The following is a 19,669-nucleotide window of genomic DNA, read 5'->3' as shown; positions in this document are numbered from 1 at the left end:
AGTTCAATGGGAGCAATATAAAAAACAAAACAAAAAAAAAAAACAGCTTGCTCCCCCTAGTGGCGAATGTCAGTGAGATTTTGAGGGTGATTTGCCTACTATGCAGTATTCATTTCAGGACACCCCTGGATAATCAGGGAGAGTAGACAAGTATTTTATATATACACTACTGTTCAAAAGTTTGGGGTCACCCAGACAATTTCGTGTTTTCCATGAAAACTCACAATTATATTTATCAAATGAGTTGCAAAATGACTAGAAAATATAGTCAAGACATTGACAAGGTTAGAAATAATGATTTTTATTTGAAATAATAATTTTCTCCTTCAAACTTTGCTTTCGGCAAAGAATGCTCCATTTGCAGCAATTCCAGCATTGTAGACCTTTGGCATTCTAGCTGTTAATTTGCTGAGGTAATCGGGAGAAATTTCACCCCATGCTTCCAGAAGCCCCTTTCACAAGTTGGATTGGCTTGATGGGCACTTCTTGCGTACCATACGGTCAAGCTGCTCCCACAACAGCTCTATGGGGTTGAGATCTGGTGACTGCACTGGCCACTCCATTACAGATAGAATACCAGCTGCCTGCTTCTTCCCTAAATAGTTCTTGCATAATTTGGAGGTGTGCTTTGGGTCATTGTCCTGTTGTAGGATGAAATTGGCTCCAATCAAGCGCTGTCCACAGGGTATGGCGTGGCGTTGCAAAATGGAGTGATGGCCTTCCTTATTCAAAATCCCTTTTACCTTGTACAAATCTCCCACTTTACCAGCATCAAAGCAACCCCAGACCATCCCATTACCTCCACCATGCTTGACAGATGGCGTCAGGCACTCTTCCAGCATCTTTTCAGTTGTTCTGCGTCTCACAAATGTTCTTCTGTGTGATCCAAACACCTCAAACTTCGATTCGTCTGTCCATAACACTTTTTTCCAATCTTCCTCTGTCCAATGTCTGTGTGCTTTTGCCCATATTAATCCTTTCCTTTTATTAGCCAGTCTCAGATATGGCTTATTCTTTTCCACTCTGCCCTGAAGGCCAGCATCCCGGAGTCGCCTCTTCACTGTAGACGTTGACACTGGCGTTTTTCGGGTACTATTTAATGAAGCTGCCAGTTGAGGACCTGTGAGGCATCTATTTCTCAAACTAGAGACTCTAATGTACTTGTCTTGTTGCTCAGTTGTGCAGCGGGGCCTCCCACTTCTCTTTCTACTCTGGTTAGAGCCTGTTTGTGCTGTCCTCTGAAGGGAGTAGTACACACCGTTGTAGGAAATCTTCAGTTTCTTGGCAATTTCTCGCATGGAATAGCCTTCATTTCTAAGAACAAGAATAGACTGTCGAGTTTCACATGAAAGCTCTCTTTTCTAGCCATTTGGAGAGTTTAATCGAACCCACAAATGAAATGCTCCAGATTCTCAACTAGCTCAAAGGAAGGTCAGTTTTATAGCTTCTCTAAACAGCAAAACTGTTTACAGCGGTGCTAACATAATTGCACAAGGGTTTTCAAGTGTTTTCTAATCATCCTTTAGCCTTCTAACACAGTTAGCAAACACAATGTACCATTAGAACACTGGAGTGATGGTTGCTGGAAATGGGCCTCTATACACCTATGTAGATATTGCATTAAAAAGCAGATGTTTGCAGCTAGAACAGTCATTTAGCACATTAACAATGTATAGAGTGTATTTCTGATTAATGTAATGTTATCTTCATTGAAAAAAACTGTGCTTTTCTTTCAAAAATAAGGAAATTTCTACGTGACCCTAAACATTTGAACGGTAGTGTGTATATATATATATATATCAGCAGCTATTTCTATAATCCTTCCTTTTCTTGAGCTGTGGATGTCAGATTTAGTGTTCCTTTAAGCCTATGATGGTGCTGGGAGGTTGAGCTGCAGCACTTGTTTTATTATCTATTTTGTGCTAACCATTTTGTGACTTCTGTTTACAATAAGAAGCAGAAAGAAGGGAAGGAAAAAAACAAAATGAGAACAGAAGAACAAATGACTATATTCCGAGCTCCCGGATACGGTCTTTAAAGCTATTTCCATCTTAGCAGGCTGACATTTAAACCGCCAGAACACCAATATTTTGTGGATCAAGACGACATTCATCCTGCCAAGTGGTCAATTCCACATACCCGTATCTGCATTGTTCTTTATAACAACTGTAGCTTTCTCTAAACTACTTGAGGAGACCTTTAAAAAGTAATTCACACCATGAAAGGCCAAGTTTGTTCAGATTAATATGTCAGCCGTCTATTTTCTTGACAACGCTGTGAGTTTCCATTGGACAGATATTGAACGGACGTCTCATACCTTGTGTCAGGAGCTGGAGGTTTCGGACCTCCTCTCGGACTTTCAGCTGAAGGACCTGTTGTAGGACGTATTGACGCTGACTCTCCTGAACAATCCCCATCCTCTCCAGCTTCTTGTCTGTGAGTCGTAGCAGGGCACGGCCTGGAAGAAATAATAGATTAGATATATTATTAACATTGGAGATGGATGGTTTTTAATAAAGTAATATTTCAGATTGAGACTAAATTAAATCCCAAGATAAATCTGAATAGTCCAATCAGAATGAGCAGAATTGATGTTGAGCACCTAGTAGTCCAATCCTGATGCCTGGAATATTTAAGTGAATTTTCACCCTAGTTTTTTCTAAAAAAAACTTAATAGGTTTAAAATTCTGCTCTAATAAATATTTTAATATATCATTACAGTGGTCGGAGCTCAATTTTCTGGTACAAAGCTCCAAATTCCCTGTATAGACAAATATAAAAGATAAAATACTGGCTACCTGCAGTCGCCACTAGAGGGAGCTCAAGAGCCTACTGCATACCGTGAAAAAAAATGAATTCAATGATAACACAGTATGCAATAAGCTTCTCATCTCCCCCTAGTGGTGGCATGTTATGTTTTCAATTTCTGTCTATACAATGTTCTCCCATTCCTCTACAGTGAATAAGAAACACATTATAGGGGTGCCAACATCACCAACCTCCCTCATCACCTCACTCAACCCTACTATTTCAAGTACATATTAACAAGCAGTCCACAGTCGTCACATTCTATAAAGCCCCTTCATAGTTATATCTGTTTCTGGGAAAGTTGGATGGCAACAAATATGACAGTCATTACATCTTTCAACTTTCCTAGACTTCTGAATAGCACATCTACCTAGTTATGCAGTGTGATATTTCTAGCTCGTGCATCACTTTATAATCTGGCAGATATGCCCTACAGGATACTAGGAAAGCTGGGTGACAATTCAAGTCGGAGCCTTAAAGGCTATGTACACCTTTGAAAACAATTATATGTCTATCAGTCTGTTTGGTGCAACTTTCAAATGACATTTTATTAAAAATAATTTTAACTTTTTTCCGATACATCAGTTTTGTATCCTGTATACAGGAGCAGTTGTATCTAGTGCTGAGAACTGAATCCGTCAGGTCAGCGGGACTGACAGGTTCAGTGACAGCGCATCCTGCATGTATCTGACACGAAGGATCGAGCTGTTACTGATCACATCTAAGTTATAACTTAGATTTGATGGATTACAGGTGGATCCTCCGTGTCAGAGACACCCAGGACCCGCTGTCACTGAACCTGTCAGTCCCGCTGACCTGACGGATTCAGGTCTCAGCGCTAGCTACAACTGCTCCTTTATACAGAATACAAAGCAGCTGTATCGGAAAAAGTAAAAATAATTTTTAATAAAAAGTAATTAGAATGTTGCACCAATCACATTAATAGACATTTTTATTAATAAAAAAATCATTTTCAAAGGTGTACGTGGCCTTTAATGACAGACATCACCCAGCTTTCCTAGAAACAGACATAAATAAGAATTAGCTGACGTGGAATATTTAATGTGTAGCTGTCATTATACATAAGCAGCCATCTGAAGTACATACATTTTATACATCTACTATAAAAGACATTAATGCATGTACTCAAGTACCTAAGTGAGGCGATGAAATGTATAAAGTATCTGTTGGGAGTAGTACTTTACAAGCTGGTCTCTGCTACATGAGGCGGTTTTATTATGGTAGAGCATATACATTGCCCCAGCATCTAATGGCGGAAATGAAAGTCTCATTCAAATGAAGTACTGGAGTAATTTCCAGTAAGTGAAGGATATAAATATGGAAGTTATAAATAATAAATATTTAAATGCCGTTCAATAGACCGCACGCGTTCACTTACGATGTAAACATTGTCATATGAGGTAAGAAGATATACCCATCAGAAGAGTTGTTTTATTAAATGCAACCAATCAGATCATCCAATTTATGTCTGCACAATTAGCACTGAAATGGAGAAATCCGAGAGTAAATCATGAAATAAGAAATGTGAATCGGGTCCAGGGATGTGGTTAGTTTTAATATTGCATTAAAAGGGTTATGTGGGGACCAAACATTATTATCAGTGTAGTCCCTGCAGTATGTGAGTACAGTCACTAATATACATTTCGGTCCCCCGCCGCGCTGATTCTGAGATTTTCATTGATTTTTATAGCGCTGCCGGGGGACCGGAAGTCTAGTTGCACAGCCTTCTTTGATGACGATACGACTCTTTGTCACGTGACCAACCCCGCTGTACTCCATGTACTAGCATAAGCAGTAGTGGAGCGAGTACATTCAGTACAGCGGGGCCGGTCACATGACGAATAGTCGTATCGTCATCAAAGAAGGCTGTGCAACTAGACTTCCAGTCCCCCGGCAGCGCTAAATATCTATGAAAATCTCAGAATCAGGGAGACGGGGGACCAGAATGTATATTAGCGGGTGTACTCACATACTGCAGTGACTATGCTGCTAATAATTTTTGGTCCCCACATAACACCTTTAAAGTGTATATAAGGATATAATGAGTAATTTCATAGATACATTACTTATGTTGTACTAGTCTGATCCTGGTTACAATCTGTATTATAGTCCAGACCAGATCTGCATTCACAATTCTCGTGGTTGCTAGTGGAATCAGTCAGCAGCTTGTCGACAGGCACACCCCTGAAAGTTTAGCTGAGCTCCAGAAATGCAATGCTCTCTGCTATATTGCATTCTGGCAGAAATTATTACACTCTGGTCTCACAACTTTACTTTCCAAAAAGCAAATCAATAGAATAAGGTCTGTGAGGACACTGAGCAAGCAGGGAGTGCTGGGATATAATGGCCCCTGCTCCCTGCAACTCTATACCTACTGGTTGCTGCCCTCTTCCTCCTCGTTCTGCCTCTGGTGGCTGCCTATGTTCTCCACTGTGTCCTAGCACACATGCACGCTCACATTCTTCAAAGGCCAGCGCACGGCAAAATTTAGTTCTCTCAGACACCCTGGTATAAAAGCTCCTCCTGCCCTGGATTTCTTGCCACAGCAATTTGGTTCCCTTGTTTTCCTGTGTGTTCCAAGATTATCCCTGCTGTCTTGTGTTTGAGTTCCTGTGTACCGACCTTAGCTTGTTTTTCTAACCATCGGTGCCGGCCGCCTGCATTGACATTTAGCTACTTTAACCGTGACGAAGCTCTGCTGCATGCCCTGACCTATCGCTCACGGATCACTCTGCGCCCATTATGGCAGCCGTCACCAAGGGAGACTACTCCGGGGCAGCAAAATCCACATCCCTGTACAAGGCTTAAAGGGTGAAGACCAGGGGTTCCCTTAGACTCCATTCCCCAGAGTAGCCCAATGTCAAATCTCTTGGTGACAAGATGGGTTCACACTGCCCCTGCTGGCCCAGTTCATGTAAACTCATGGTCCTGACTGATCTGTTCTCCTAGCTTCGATGTACTTATGAAATTATTATTTATTTCCTGTTGGAATACTTTACCATCCTCCTCTCTGCTGAGATACAAGTTTTTGGCAATTAAAAAAATATGGAAGGAACATGAACTCCAAATATGTTGATGTTAACGAGCCCTCAGGCTGACAACTGGTGGTCCAAAGTCTTCCATTTGTATAAGCCATTCCCCGGTCACACATTCCACAGATACCTCCGTAAACAAAACCAATTAGTGCTTCAATGCCAAGTGACCACAACCCTCATTATTTCTTCACAAATGGCCTTTAAGGAGTAAACTTTTAGCTCTTTCCATCATCCAGCCTTGTTAGCCATCACATCATTTGTAAACAGTGGATCTTCTAGAAGCTTCCCCTGCAACCCAAGAAGCCTTCCAGGTGCAAGGAGGACAAAAAAAAAGACTACAACAGTCACCAGATGTCACATAAGACCCATCTTGAGATTAACTATGATCAGTTATTTTTAAATATTCTGGTAGAAGTTTTGTTGTACAAAGAAGTTTTTCATCCACATGGTTCTTGTCTTACAAACCGGGACAAATAGAGAAGATGATTGTAAGATCTGAAAGATAAAAATTTACCAAGTTTCAGCCATTTCTAGCACAATTATTTGGAAGCATTTTATGTGCGGAAGGTAAGGTTACAGTATGTTCACATCTCGTTTTGTCTCTACGTTTAGCTTGAACGTTGGGAAAGCTCCCTATATACACGCTAAACATGTCCATACACTACGCTATTACATCCTGAGGGATTCTGCAAAAAAAAAAAATATATTTTTTTTTAACATAGGGGCCTATGTGTGATGGGTGCCACTGTATGGCATCCGTCACAGGTATATGTTAAACATAAAGCTTGAGGAGCTTTCCCAGGGCTGGAATTCCCGGGAAGAGCTTCAGGTAGGCCTTGGCCTGGGGATTCTGGTCCTGGGGAAGCCCCTGATGTCACTTTCCATGTATGGACATTGAAGAAAGGGGCTTTCAACTAGGGAGTCCCCGGCAATGGCATCGGTAGCGCTCAGTCCAGGGACTCCAGGACTGGAGACGCACCTGATGTCACTGTCCATATAAAGTAGCACTGTGCCTGGAGAGTTCGTGCGACGTATCCCACCGCATACCTTCGACGGAAGGAAAAAAAACGAGATGTGAACAGGGCCATAGGGAGGAGGATCCAGGATGTGGGACCCTCAGAAGGTATCGAGAATAACCTAGAGAAGGATTTAATCCAAATGTTAGTTTGGAAGTATCTATTGGGGGGGAAGTCTCTGAGTGTGGGCCAAGGATTTCTTTTTCTGGAGAGCAGTGCATGGCTGGTGGAGCCACACGTATGTAATTTTCTGACCAGCTATTTTCAATGACTTGGATCAGCGCGGTGGCTCAGTGTTTAGCACACTTGCCTTCTGGTCCTGGGTTCAAATCCGACCATGGGCAACATTTGCATGGAACATAGTGTTCTCATGTTTGTGTGTCTTTAGTCATACACTCATTAAACCTACAGATTGGGAAATTGGATTGGGAGCCACTGGGGACAGTGAGAGATGACAACTTCTGTGCGGTGCTGCTGAATATATTGTCGCTATACAAGCAGCAGAAATAAAAAAGTAAAAGCAAGGTTTGGAAACACAGACACATGAAACATTGAACTGAATAATAAAACAGCATACAGTAAGCTCTTAAGCTCCCCGTAATGGCGGCTGCAGAATTGTGAGCTCTACCAGAAAAACAGCTCTGAGCATTTTCAAGATACATTAAGGGGTTAAAGACGCAGGCCGAGATGTTCATCCTGAGCGGCAGGCAGTCATCTTGCTGAACAGGAGCCGGGCAATGCCCTGCTCTAATGGCGGAGATGAGAGGAACCTGCGTCACAGCACTCAACATCATCACTGCGTCACATACAAGATCCTGACTGCGGTATCACATACAATGCCCTGATGCTGCCCAGCATCAGGACCTTGCATGAGCTGCGGCATGCTGAATGGACCTGAAGGAGAGAAAAGGAGCGGTGAGGCGAGTTTACTTTTTTTTTTTACTAGCCCGATAGGGTGTCAATTATAATAAATTTGTTGGGTTGCTAAGCAGAATCCTCCTTTGGGGAAGCCATGCCCCGTTTTTACAAAAGTGGCGAAGGTGGCGTAAAATGCCCAAAAGTCACAATTTTGAACACAAATTGTGCCTTCTGAGCCCTTTTGCCACTTGAAATTGCCCCCAAAGTGTGGAGATTCATTTTAACACTGGTGACATGTTTAACTATCTGTTCCGTTTCCTACATTAATAGGGTAAACACTTCGCTGCACATGGCTTTATTCATTTAATTGAACTTTATTGTAACATTATGCTCAGATTTATTAATTAATTTAATTCTTATTATAATGAAAATGATTTTCCCATGACAAGCCATTGTAACTCTAACAAATATCAGAGCATTACACTCACACTGCCCTTCATAGGAAAATCCCTTATAAATACCATTAAATGTGTCAAGTGTTGTAATAACAATTATCTTCAGAGAAAAGGAAATTAGGTATTTTTTAACAAATGAAACAAATATTGATCTGTCGGAAATGTTCATTCTGTTACTAATTATCATTTAAATTCTGGTTATTGGAGACTTCAGCCAGGGTCGTACTGCAGCCAGGCTTTCCTTCACCTCGGGCAAAGTCTCAGGGTGTTGCCCTAGCTATGCATCCAATTACCTTGGCCAAGGATGAGGGGTTTGTTGGCATAAAGATTTGACAACAAGAAGCACTATTCTTGCCGTCAAAATTGCGGAAACCATTATTGAACCCCAAAGGCCCCCATTGTAAGTCAAAGGGGTTCCCACAACACCGGGCACTGCGTCATGGAATGAGTTTATGAACCAAAGCCACAACGCAGACGTGCAAAGAGCCTTATACAAGACTGCAGGGCCAGACTACACAGAGAGTTTGTTTGTAGTCTGTATCTATGGAGACACATAGATCTGCATAGGAGCTGTAGACACAACATGGTAGAAGTTTATAATTACAGTTTTTATTTAAAACTGTTTGGCAAATGGCTCTTTTTTATGTTTTGCATTATAGCAGGGGTGCTCAACCTTTTCTTGTCTGAAGGCCTCATTGTCAGATTGTATCTCTCCCATGGGCCGCAATAAAACTTAAATAGGTATTCTAATATGGGACATCTATGGCATATTGACAGTTAGGACAGGTGGGGTTCCATTTTTAGGAGTGTTTCGCAACTCTCATACACTACAATGGAGAAAACAGGATGCCACGTCTCCAGCTCATCTTATTCTCTCTGTAGTGACGATCAGGGGATATGCCATCACGATCTCAGATTGTAATACCCCTCTAAAAAGGATCACTTTGGGCACACTGCATTATGCCTAGCACAGGACTTAGGGTATGTTCACACGGCAGCGTCCGTAACGGCCGAAATTACGGGGCTGTCTCCAGGAGAAAACAGCCCCGTCATTTCAGCTGTAACGGCATGTGCAGGCGCTTGAACGCCACGTCCATTACGGACGTAACTGGAGCTGGTTTTCCATGGAGTCCATGGAAAACGGCTCCATTTACGTCTGAAGAAGTGACATGACACTTCTTTGGCGCGGGCGTCTATTTACGCGCCGTCTTTTGACAGCGACGCGTAAATATACGCCTCGTGTGAACAGACAAACGTCAGCCCATTGCTTTCAATGGGCAGATGTTTGTCAACGCTATCGAGGCGCATTTTCGGACGTAATTCGAGGCGTAAAACGCCCGAATTACGTCCTTAAATAGGCCGTGTGAACATACCCTTATGGTGGCAGTAAATGACAGAGGGAAGGGTACCAAAGGGAGAATACCAGTCATGCAACACCCCTACAGGTCTGTGCTAGGCATAACACAGTAATAGTTTAACCCCCAATCACAGTACCAGCCACACAGTGCCCCCAGTAGTATTATCCACACAGTGCCCATATTTGTGCCAGTCACACAGTGCTCCCCATAGCAGTGCCAGTCACATAGACCTGCTGGGAGCCGCACAGAAAGGATTGCCAGCCGCAGGTTGTGCACACTGGAATTAGAATAATTAAAAAAATGGTTGCAAGATTACGCATACCCTTAAATTTACCAAATAATGGGTAGATTATTCTTATTAGTTATCAGCCAAACTGCAGATATCTACAACTTGAAATGGAATGAAAACCCTTCTAAAAGATTTCATTTTGAAGTCCTTCGTGAGATCTTTTCCTCGTAAAACGTAAAATGGGAACGGATGAGAGATGAGAGGTTGTTTAAACAATGGATGACGGCAATAAATAATTCAGACATCTCTGGCAGGCATCTTGAGAAGGCGGCATTGCAACCTGCTGTATTGTGGCTTATGACATTGTCATCCACGTATTGTCACTTCCGTCGAAGTCATCCTCTGGGAATAGAACATACTAAACAAGTAGAGAGTTAGACAAGAAAGAGGGGTCTCGTGTCTCCAAGTACAATAATCCTTGTATGTCTATTGAAATATTTCCTCTGTTGCATATCTCTTCTGTAAAGGATTTGACTGGAGATGTAATACATTAGCTACAAATGTAAAGATTACCAGAATCCATGGATGATAGATAAATATGACGGAATATAGATATTTTTTGATGGAGTGAATGTATTTCCCCTAAGATAAACCAGCAATGGCGCTGTCCTTTGGCGCGACCTTCCTCTTGCTGTCGGTGGAGGCAAGAATATGTGGGCAATCCAAAAAAAAATGTTTATGGAAAGTTCTTGCAGATTTGTTGCATGTAAATATATTCACTTGGAGAAGCCATATTACAAATTATATATTAATTCTTATATTAAACCAATGGTATCCCATAGATGGTAGAGGACGATCCTCCATTCAAATTATGCAGAATAAGATGGCTTGGAAATCCAAAGTTCTGTAAACCCGAAATGGTCCGGTTTGGCGGCACCCTTTATCTTCTATCAACAAAACATTTGGGCAATCCAAGTGTGACGAATCGGGAAGTGGATCTACTGTGTCACTATTGGATTTTCCTTAGGGCTAGAGAGGAGTGAGGTGCCAAGGTATTGTTCATTCTTCTCCCTTAAAAGGGGTTGTCTAATCACAGACAACGGCTTTCATGTGGGCATTGGTGCTGCAATCAGCCGATTGCTGCCAATCAGTCTACCGACACCCCCGGAAACAGCTGATTTTGCAAGGGGAAGCAGCAGCAATACAGATACTTCCCCTGCAATGGCCGCTGAATTGTAGTATTATGTGGTGGACATTCAAATTACTTGTTGAGTCCGGGAGAGCATATGGACAAAGGTTATTTTCATGAGACAATTCCTTTAACCCTCTCACAGAAATATGGACTTTCCAAGAGGGAACCTGCAGGTTGCAGTTACCTGAATAGAAACCAATAGCAAAAGGTGTCAGAAAACTAGATTCGCCATATAGAATGGGGGGGGGGGGGGGCTGAATTGCAGAAGATTTGGATAGGCAGTGTTTGGTCTGACACGTGTTGACCGGCAAGATGAAGACAGGCCGGGTTAGTAATGAGTAGACAAGACATAGGGTAAGTGCACAACTTTGCAATGAACAAAAACGTCAAGAACCTATTGCTCACGTATCAACATGGTGTTATGAGCTAGAAAATATATGGGAGGTGCAGCAGATCATTAACCGAAGCATCATGGACTTCCTGTGTACTGTCCTTACAAGACTGCAAAAAAAACACACGCTCTTGAGCAGCAGGTGGCAGCAGAGAGCAACACCAGGAAATACTGACCAGATCATGTGGCTGCCCTAGCAAACACAGAAGTAGCTAATGACTACACTGCAGAGATCATAGGGGCAAACTTAAACAGTTTTCCTACATTCAGGGATCCCCCCTATAAGTAGTTTAAGAGAAAATATTGTATATTGATTTATAATTGGGTACTATGGAGCTGTAAAACTACAAATGCATTGAGTTCACTCTAGCGGCGGGAAGACAATATTTTATAATTGAACTAGATGGTTGTATTAGGGGAAGATGGGGATTTGGAACTCTGTATCAGCAAAATAATGTTCTGTCCCCATTAAGTATTGTGGACCTATTCAGATTACATCAGATTAAATTATAGGCACACTTTCCTGGCCTAGACCACCATTATTACCCCATTTACCATTCTAAACCTAAACGAACAATAGTAAAATAAGTGCTAAACACTAAAAAACAGTCCCCAGTCAACCTCCCAGGATATTGAATATTAACCCATAACCACCATGTATAATAGATATCAATATTAATCCCTCATCACCCCAGACCACCAAAGATACTAGGTATTAACAGCTAAGCCACTCTAGACTCCCAGAGATATTACAGGAATGATATCACTAACCTCTACAACACCCTATATAAAAAGGTGTAATATAGTAAATGGTATAAATTTGGCCAAGTGACTACGAACTATGGTGGAGGGGGAAGGAGGGAAATTTTGTCATCTCTGTCATCTACATAAACGTCCCTTTAGAATCCTACATTTGCCCCTGATGCAGAGGGCAGCTGGTTGTTATACCAGGTATGCAAGTTCTTGTAAAGATCCTTCAAACAGAAGATTTTTCAGCAGTCAGAACATCCAAAGATCATCTAATGTCTCAGAATAACTTTGTTTTAGTCATGGTTACTTCTAATTTTAAAGTTTTATTGTGGAGACAGGAGCATGGAAGATCGCAAGGAGAGAAAGAGGACGAAGGACTATCACAACATCTGGACTAAAGTTTTGAAAAAGTTATTACTTTGATTAAGGTCCTCGAAGAATGTTGTTGTAGGAAAATGATATATACAAAGAGCAGACATCTAATTATATACACCAGGAAAAATATGAAAATCCCATGAGTGCCGCATTCACGTTAAATCGGGTTAAGAAATAATGTTCTGGAAATCTATTAACATTCAACTGCAGCTGAGATTGGATAAAATAATTAACCTGAAGGACTTAGACTTGGGTATTATTATTGATGTCAGACACTCCAGTAACATTTCTCAGAGATGACCACCCTCTAAGGCTTTCCATTCTCGAGAGTTTCAAAATTTTAATGTGAATTGTGATAAAAAAAATGTATTAAACCCTGTACTCGTTTTTTCACATTGAAAAGTTCCAAATTGCACAAAAAATTGTTCCTACAATACATGGTTGTGCATGTACTGTAGGAACATGAGGTCAGTATTCGGCACCTTTTAATCAACACAGAGGAGGATAATGTAATATTACAGAGGAGGATAATGTAATACTACATAGGAGGAGGATGTAATACTACAGAGGAGGATAATGTAATACTACATAGGAGGAGGATGTAATACTACAGAGGAGGATAATGTAATACTACATAGGAAGAGAATGTAATACTACAGAGGGGGAGAATGTAATACTACAGAGGGGGAGAATGTAATACTACAGAGGTGGATAATGTAATACTACAGAGGAGGAGAATGTAATACTACAGAGGTGGATAATGTAATACTACAGAGGAGGAGAATGTAATACTACTGAGGGGGATAATGTAATACTACAGAGGAGGAGAATGTAATACTACAGAGGAGAAGAATGTAATACTACAGAGGAGGATAATGTAATACTACAGAGGAGGATAATGTAATACCACAGAGGAGGATAATGTAATGCTACAGAGGAGGAGAATGTAATACTACAGAGGAGGAGAATGTAATACTACAGAGGAGGAGAATGTAATACTACAGAGGAGGATATTGTAATACTACATAGGAGGAGGATTTAATACTACAGAGGAGGATAATGTAATACTACATAGGAGGAGGATTTAATACTACAGAGGAGGATAATGTAATACTACAGAGGAAGAGAATGTAATACTACAGAGGAGGATAATGTAATACTACAGAGGAGAATGTAATACTACAGAGGAGGATAATGTAATACTACAAAGGAGGAGAATGTAATACTACGGAGGAGGATAATGTAATACTACAGAGGAAGATAATGTAATACTACAGAGGAGGAGAATGTAATACTACAGAGGAGGAGAGAGGAAAATGTAATACTACAGAGAAGGAGAATGTAATACTACAGAGGAGTATAATGTAATACTACAGAGGAGTATAATGTAATACTACAGAGGTGGATAATGTAATACTACAGAGGAGGAGAATGTAAAACTACAGAGGAGGATAATGTAATACTACAGAGGAGGATAATGTAAAACTACAGAGGAGGATAATGTAATACTACAGAGGAGGAGAATGTAATACTACAGAGGAGGATAATGTAATACTACAGAGGAGGAGAATGTAATACTACAAAGGAGGAGAATGTAATACCACAGAGGAGGATAATGTAATACTACAGAGGAGGAGAATGTAATACTACAGAGGAGTATAATGTAATACTACAGAGGAGGATAATGTAATACTACAGAGGAGGATAATGTAATACTACAGAGGAGGAGAATGTAATACTACAGAGGAGGAGAATGTAATACTACAGAGAAGGATAATATAATACTACAGAGGAGGATAATGTAATAATACAGAGGTGGATAATGTAATACTACAGAGGAGGAGAATGTAATACTACCGAGGTGGAGAATGTAATACTACAGAGGAGGAGAATGTAATACTACAGAGGAGGAGAATATAATACTACAGAGGAGGAGAATGTAATACTACAGACGTGGAGAATGTAATACTACAGAGAAGGATAATGTAATACTACAGAGGAGGATAATGTAATACTAAAAAGGAGGATAATGTAATACTACAGAGGAGGAATATGTAATACTACAGAGGAGAAGAATGTAATACTACAGAGGAGGAGAATGTAATACTACAGAGAAGGATAATATAATACTACAGAGGAGGATAATGTAATACTACTGAGGGGGAAAATGTAATACTACAGAGGAGGAGAATGTAATACTAAAGAGGAGGATAATGTAATACTACAGAGGTGGATAATGTAATACTACAGAGGAGGAGAATGTAATACTACAGAGGAGGATAATGTAATACTACAAAGGAGGAGAATGTAATACTACGGAGGAGGATAATGTAATACTACAGAGGAAGATAATGTAATACTACAGAGGAGGAGAATGTAATACTACAGAGGAGGAGAGAGGAGAATTTAATACTACAGAGGAGGAGAATGTAATACTACAGAGGAGGAGAATGTAATACTACAGAGGTGGAGAATGTAATACTACAGAGGAGGAGAATGTAATACTACAGAGGAGGAGAATATAATACTACAGAGGAGGAGAATGTAATACTACAGATGTGGATAATGTAATACTACAGAGAAGGATAATGTAATACTACAGAGGAGGATAATGTAATACTAGAGAGGAGTATAATGTAATACTACAGAGGAGCATAATGTAATACTAGAGAGGTGGATAATGTAATACTACAGAGGAGGATAATGTAATACTACAGAGGAGGAGAATGTAATACTACAAAGGAGGAGAATGTAATACCACAGAGGAGGATAATGTAATACTACAGAGGAGGAGAATGTAATACTACAGAGGAGTATAATGTAATACTACAGAGGAGGATAATGTAATACTACAGAGGAGGATAATGTAATACTACAGAGGAGGAGAATGTAATACTACAGAGGAGGATAATGTAATACTACAGAGGAGGATAATGTAATACTACAGAGGAGGATAATGTAATACTTCAGAGGAGGATAATGTAATACTACAGAGGAGGAGAATGTAATACTACAGAGAAGGATAATATAATACTACAGAGGAGGATAATGTAATACTACAGAGGGGGGAAATGTAATACTACAGAGGAGGATAATGTAATACTACAGAGGAGGAGAATGTAATACTACAGAGGAGGATAATGTAATACTACAGAGGAGGAAATTGTAATACTACAGAGGAGGATAATGTAATACTTCAGAGGAGGATAATGTAATACTACAGAGGAGGAGAATGTAATACTACAGAGAAGGATAATATAATACTACAGAGGAGGATAATGTAATAATACAGAGGTGGATAATGTAATACTACAGAGGAGGAGAATGTAATACTACCGAGGTGGAGAATGTAATACTACAGAGGAGGAGAATGTAATACTACAGAGGAGGAGAATATAATACTACAGAGGAGGAGAATGTAATACTACAGACGTGGAGAATGTAATACTACAGAGAAGGATAATGTAATACTACAGAGGAGGATAATGTAATACTAAAAAGGAGGATAATGTAATACTACAGAGGAGGAATATGTAATACTACAGAGGAGAAGAATGTAATACTACAGAGGAGGAGAATGTAATACTACAGAGAAGGATAATATAATACTACAGAGGAGGATAATGTAATACTACTGAGGGGGAAAATGTAATACTACAGAGGAGGAGAATGTAATACTAAAGAGGAGGATAATGTAATACTACAGAGGTGGATAATGTAATACTACAGAGGAGGAGAATGTAATACTACAGAGGAGGATAATGTAATACTACAAAGGAGGAGAATGTAATACTACGGAGGAGGATAATGTAATACTACAGAGGAAGATAATGTAATACTACAGAGGAGGAGAATGTAATACTACAGAGGAGGAGAGAGGAGAATTTAATACTACAGAGGAGGAGAATGTAATACTACAGAGGAGGAGAATGTAATACTACAGAGGTGGAGAATGTAATACTACAGAGGAGGAGAATGTAATACTACAGAGGAGGAGAATATAATACTACAGAGGAGGAGAATGTAATACTACAGATGTGGATAATGTAATACTACAGAGAAGGATAATGTAATACTACAGAGGAGGATAATGTAATACTAGAGAGGAGTATAATGTAATACTACAGAGGAGCATAATGTAATACTAGAGAGGTGGATAATGTAATACTACAGAGGAGGATAATGTAATACTACAGAGGAGGAGAATGTAATACTACAAAGGAGGAGAATGTAATACCACAGAGGAGGATAATGTAATACTACAGAGGAGGAGAATGTAATACTACAGAGGAGTATAATGTAATACTACAGAGGAGGATAATGTAATACTACAGAGGAGGATAATGTAATACTACAGAGGAGGAGAATGTAATACTACAGAGGAGGATAATGTAATACTACAGAGGAGGATAATGTAATACTACAGAGGAGGATAATGTAATACTTCAGAGGAGGATAATGTAATACTACAGAGGAGGAGAATGTAATACTACAGAGAAGGATAATATAATACTACAGAGGAGGATAATGTAATACTACAGAGGGGGGAAATGTAATACTACAGAGGAGGATAATGTAATACTACAGAGGAGGAGAATGTAATACTACAGAGGAGGATAATGTAATACTACAGAGGAGGAAATTGTAATACTACAGAGGAGGATAATGTAATACTTCAGAGGAGGATAATGTAATACTACAGAGGAGGAGAATGTAATACTACAGAGAAGGATAATATAATACTACAGAGGAGGATAATGTAATAATACAGAGGTGGATAATGTAATACTACAGAGGAGGAGAATGTAATACTACCGAGGTGGAGAATGTAATACTACAGAGGAGGAGAATGTAATACTACAGAGGAGGAGAATATAATACTACAGAGGAGGAGAATGTAATACTACAGACGTGGAGAATGTAATACTACAGAGAAGGATAATGTAATACTACAGAGGAGGATAATGTAATACTAAAAAGGAGGATAATGTAATACTACAGAGGAGGAATATGTAATACTACAGAGGAGAAGAATGTAATACTACAGAGGAGGAGAATGTAATACTACAGAGAAGGATAATATAATACTACAGAGGAGGATAATGTAATACTACTGAGGGGGAAAATGTAATACTACAGAGGAGGAGAATGTAATACTAAAGAGGAGGATAATGTAATACTACAGAGGTGGATAATGTAATACTACAGAGGAGGAGAATGTAATACTACAGAGGAGGATAATGTAATACTACAAAGGAGGAGAATGTAATACTACGGAGGAGGATAATGTAATACTACAGAGGAAGATAATGTAATACTACAGAGGAGGAGAATGTAATACTACAGAGGAGGAGAGAGGAGAATTTAATACTACAGAGGAGGAGAATGTAATACTACAGAGGTGGATAATGTAATACTACAGAGGAGGATAATGTAATACTACAGAGGAGGAGAATGTAATACTACAGAGGAGGAGAATGTAATACCACAGAGGAGGATAATGTAATACTACAGAGGAGGATAATGTAATACTACAGAGGAGGATAATGTAATACTACAGAGGAGGAGAATGTAATACTACAGAGGAGGAGAATGTAACACTACAGGGGAGGAGAATGTAATAATACAGAGGAGGACAATGTAATACTACAGAGGAGAATGTAATACCACAGAGGAGGATAATGTAATACTACAGAGGAGGACAATGTAATACTACAGAGGAGGAGAGTGTAATACTACAGAGGAGGATAATATAATACTACAGAGGAGGATAATGTAATACTACAGAGGGGGAAAATGTAATACTACAGAGGTGGATAATGTAATACTACAGAGGAGGAGAATGTAATACTATAGAGGAGGATAATGTAATACTACAGAGGAAGATAATGTAATACTACAGAGGAGGAGAATGTAATACTACAGAGGAGGAGAGAGGAGAATTTAATACTACAGAGGAGGAGAATGTAATACTACAGAGGTGGATAATGTAATACTACAGAGGAGGATAATGTAATACTACAGAGGAGGAGAATGTAATACTACAGAGGAGGAGAATGTAATACCACAGAGGAGGATAATGTAATACTACAGAGGAGGATAATGTAATACTACAGAGGAGGATAATGTAATACTACAGAGGAGGAGAATGTAATACTACAGAGGAGGAGAATGTAACACTACAGGGGAGGAGAATGTAATAATACAGAGGAGGACAATGTAATACTACAGAGGAGAATGTAATACCACAGAGGAGGATAATGTAATACTACAGAGGAGGACAATGTAATACTACAGAGGAGGAGAGTGTAATACTACAGAGGAGGATAATATAATACTACAGAGGAGGATAATGTAATACTACAGAGGGGGAAAATGTAATACTACAGAGGTGGATAATGTAATACTACAGAGGAGGAGAATGTAATACTATAGAGGAGGAGAATGTAATACTACAGGAGGAGAATGTAATACTACAGAGAAGGATAATATAATACTACAGAGGAGGATAATGTAATACTACAGAGGGGGAAAATGTAATACTACAGAGGTGGATAATGTAATACTACAGAGGAGGAGAATGTAATACTACAGTGGAGAATAATATAATACTACAGGGGAGGATAATGTAATACTACAGAGGGGGAAAATGTAATACTACAGAGGAGAATAATATAATACTACAGGGGAGGATAATGTAATACTACAGAGGAGCATAATGTAATACTACAGAGGGGGAAAATTTAATACTACAGAGGAGAATAATATAATACTACAGGGGAGGATAATGTAATACTACAGAGGAGAATAATATAAAACTACAGGGGAGGATAATGTAATACTACAGAGGGGGAAAATGTAATACTACAGAGGAGAATAATATAATACTACAGGGGAGGATAATGTAATACTACAGAGGGGGAAAATGTAATACTACAGAGGTGGATAATGTAATACTACAGAGGAGGAGAATGTAATACTACAGAGGAGGAGAATGTAATACTACAGAGGAGGATAATGTAATACTACAGAGGAAGACAATGTAATACTACAGAGGAGTATAATGTAATACTACAGAGGAGGATAATGTAATACTACAGAGGAGGAGAATGTAATACTACAGAGGAGTATAATGTAATACTACAGAGGAGGATAATGTAATACTACAGAGGAGGATAATG

General features: G+C 39.6%; 1 protein-coding gene across 4 annotated transcripts in view; it reads right to left on the bottom strand.

The window, feature by feature from the left end:
• Nucleotides 1–19,669, bottom strand: part of SAMD12 (sterile alpha motif domain containing 12) — a 609,026-nt gene that overhangs the window by 243,508 nt on the left and 345,849 nt on the right. For all 4 annotated transcript variants that reach the window (XM_075827980.1, XM_075827983.1, XM_075827981.1 and 1 more), the window contains exon 4: nucleotides 2,318–2,458. In XM_075827980.1, the coding sequence (XP_075684095.1) occupies nucleotides 2,318–2,458 (141 nt within the window). The remainder of the gene's footprint in view (nucleotides 1–2,317; nucleotides 2,459–19,669) is intronic.

Source organism: Rhinoderma darwinii, chromosome 5, assembly GCF_050947455.1.
Source record: "Rhinoderma darwinii isolate aRhiDar2 chromosome 5, aRhiDar2.hap1, whole genome shotgun sequence".
Classification (NCBI taxonomy): domain Eukaryota; kingdom Metazoa; phylum Chordata; class Amphibia; order Anura; family Rhinodermatidae; genus Rhinoderma; species Rhinoderma darwinii.
Note: the sequence above shows the minus strand (reverse complement) of the source record. Positions and strands in the feature narration are given on the sequence as shown.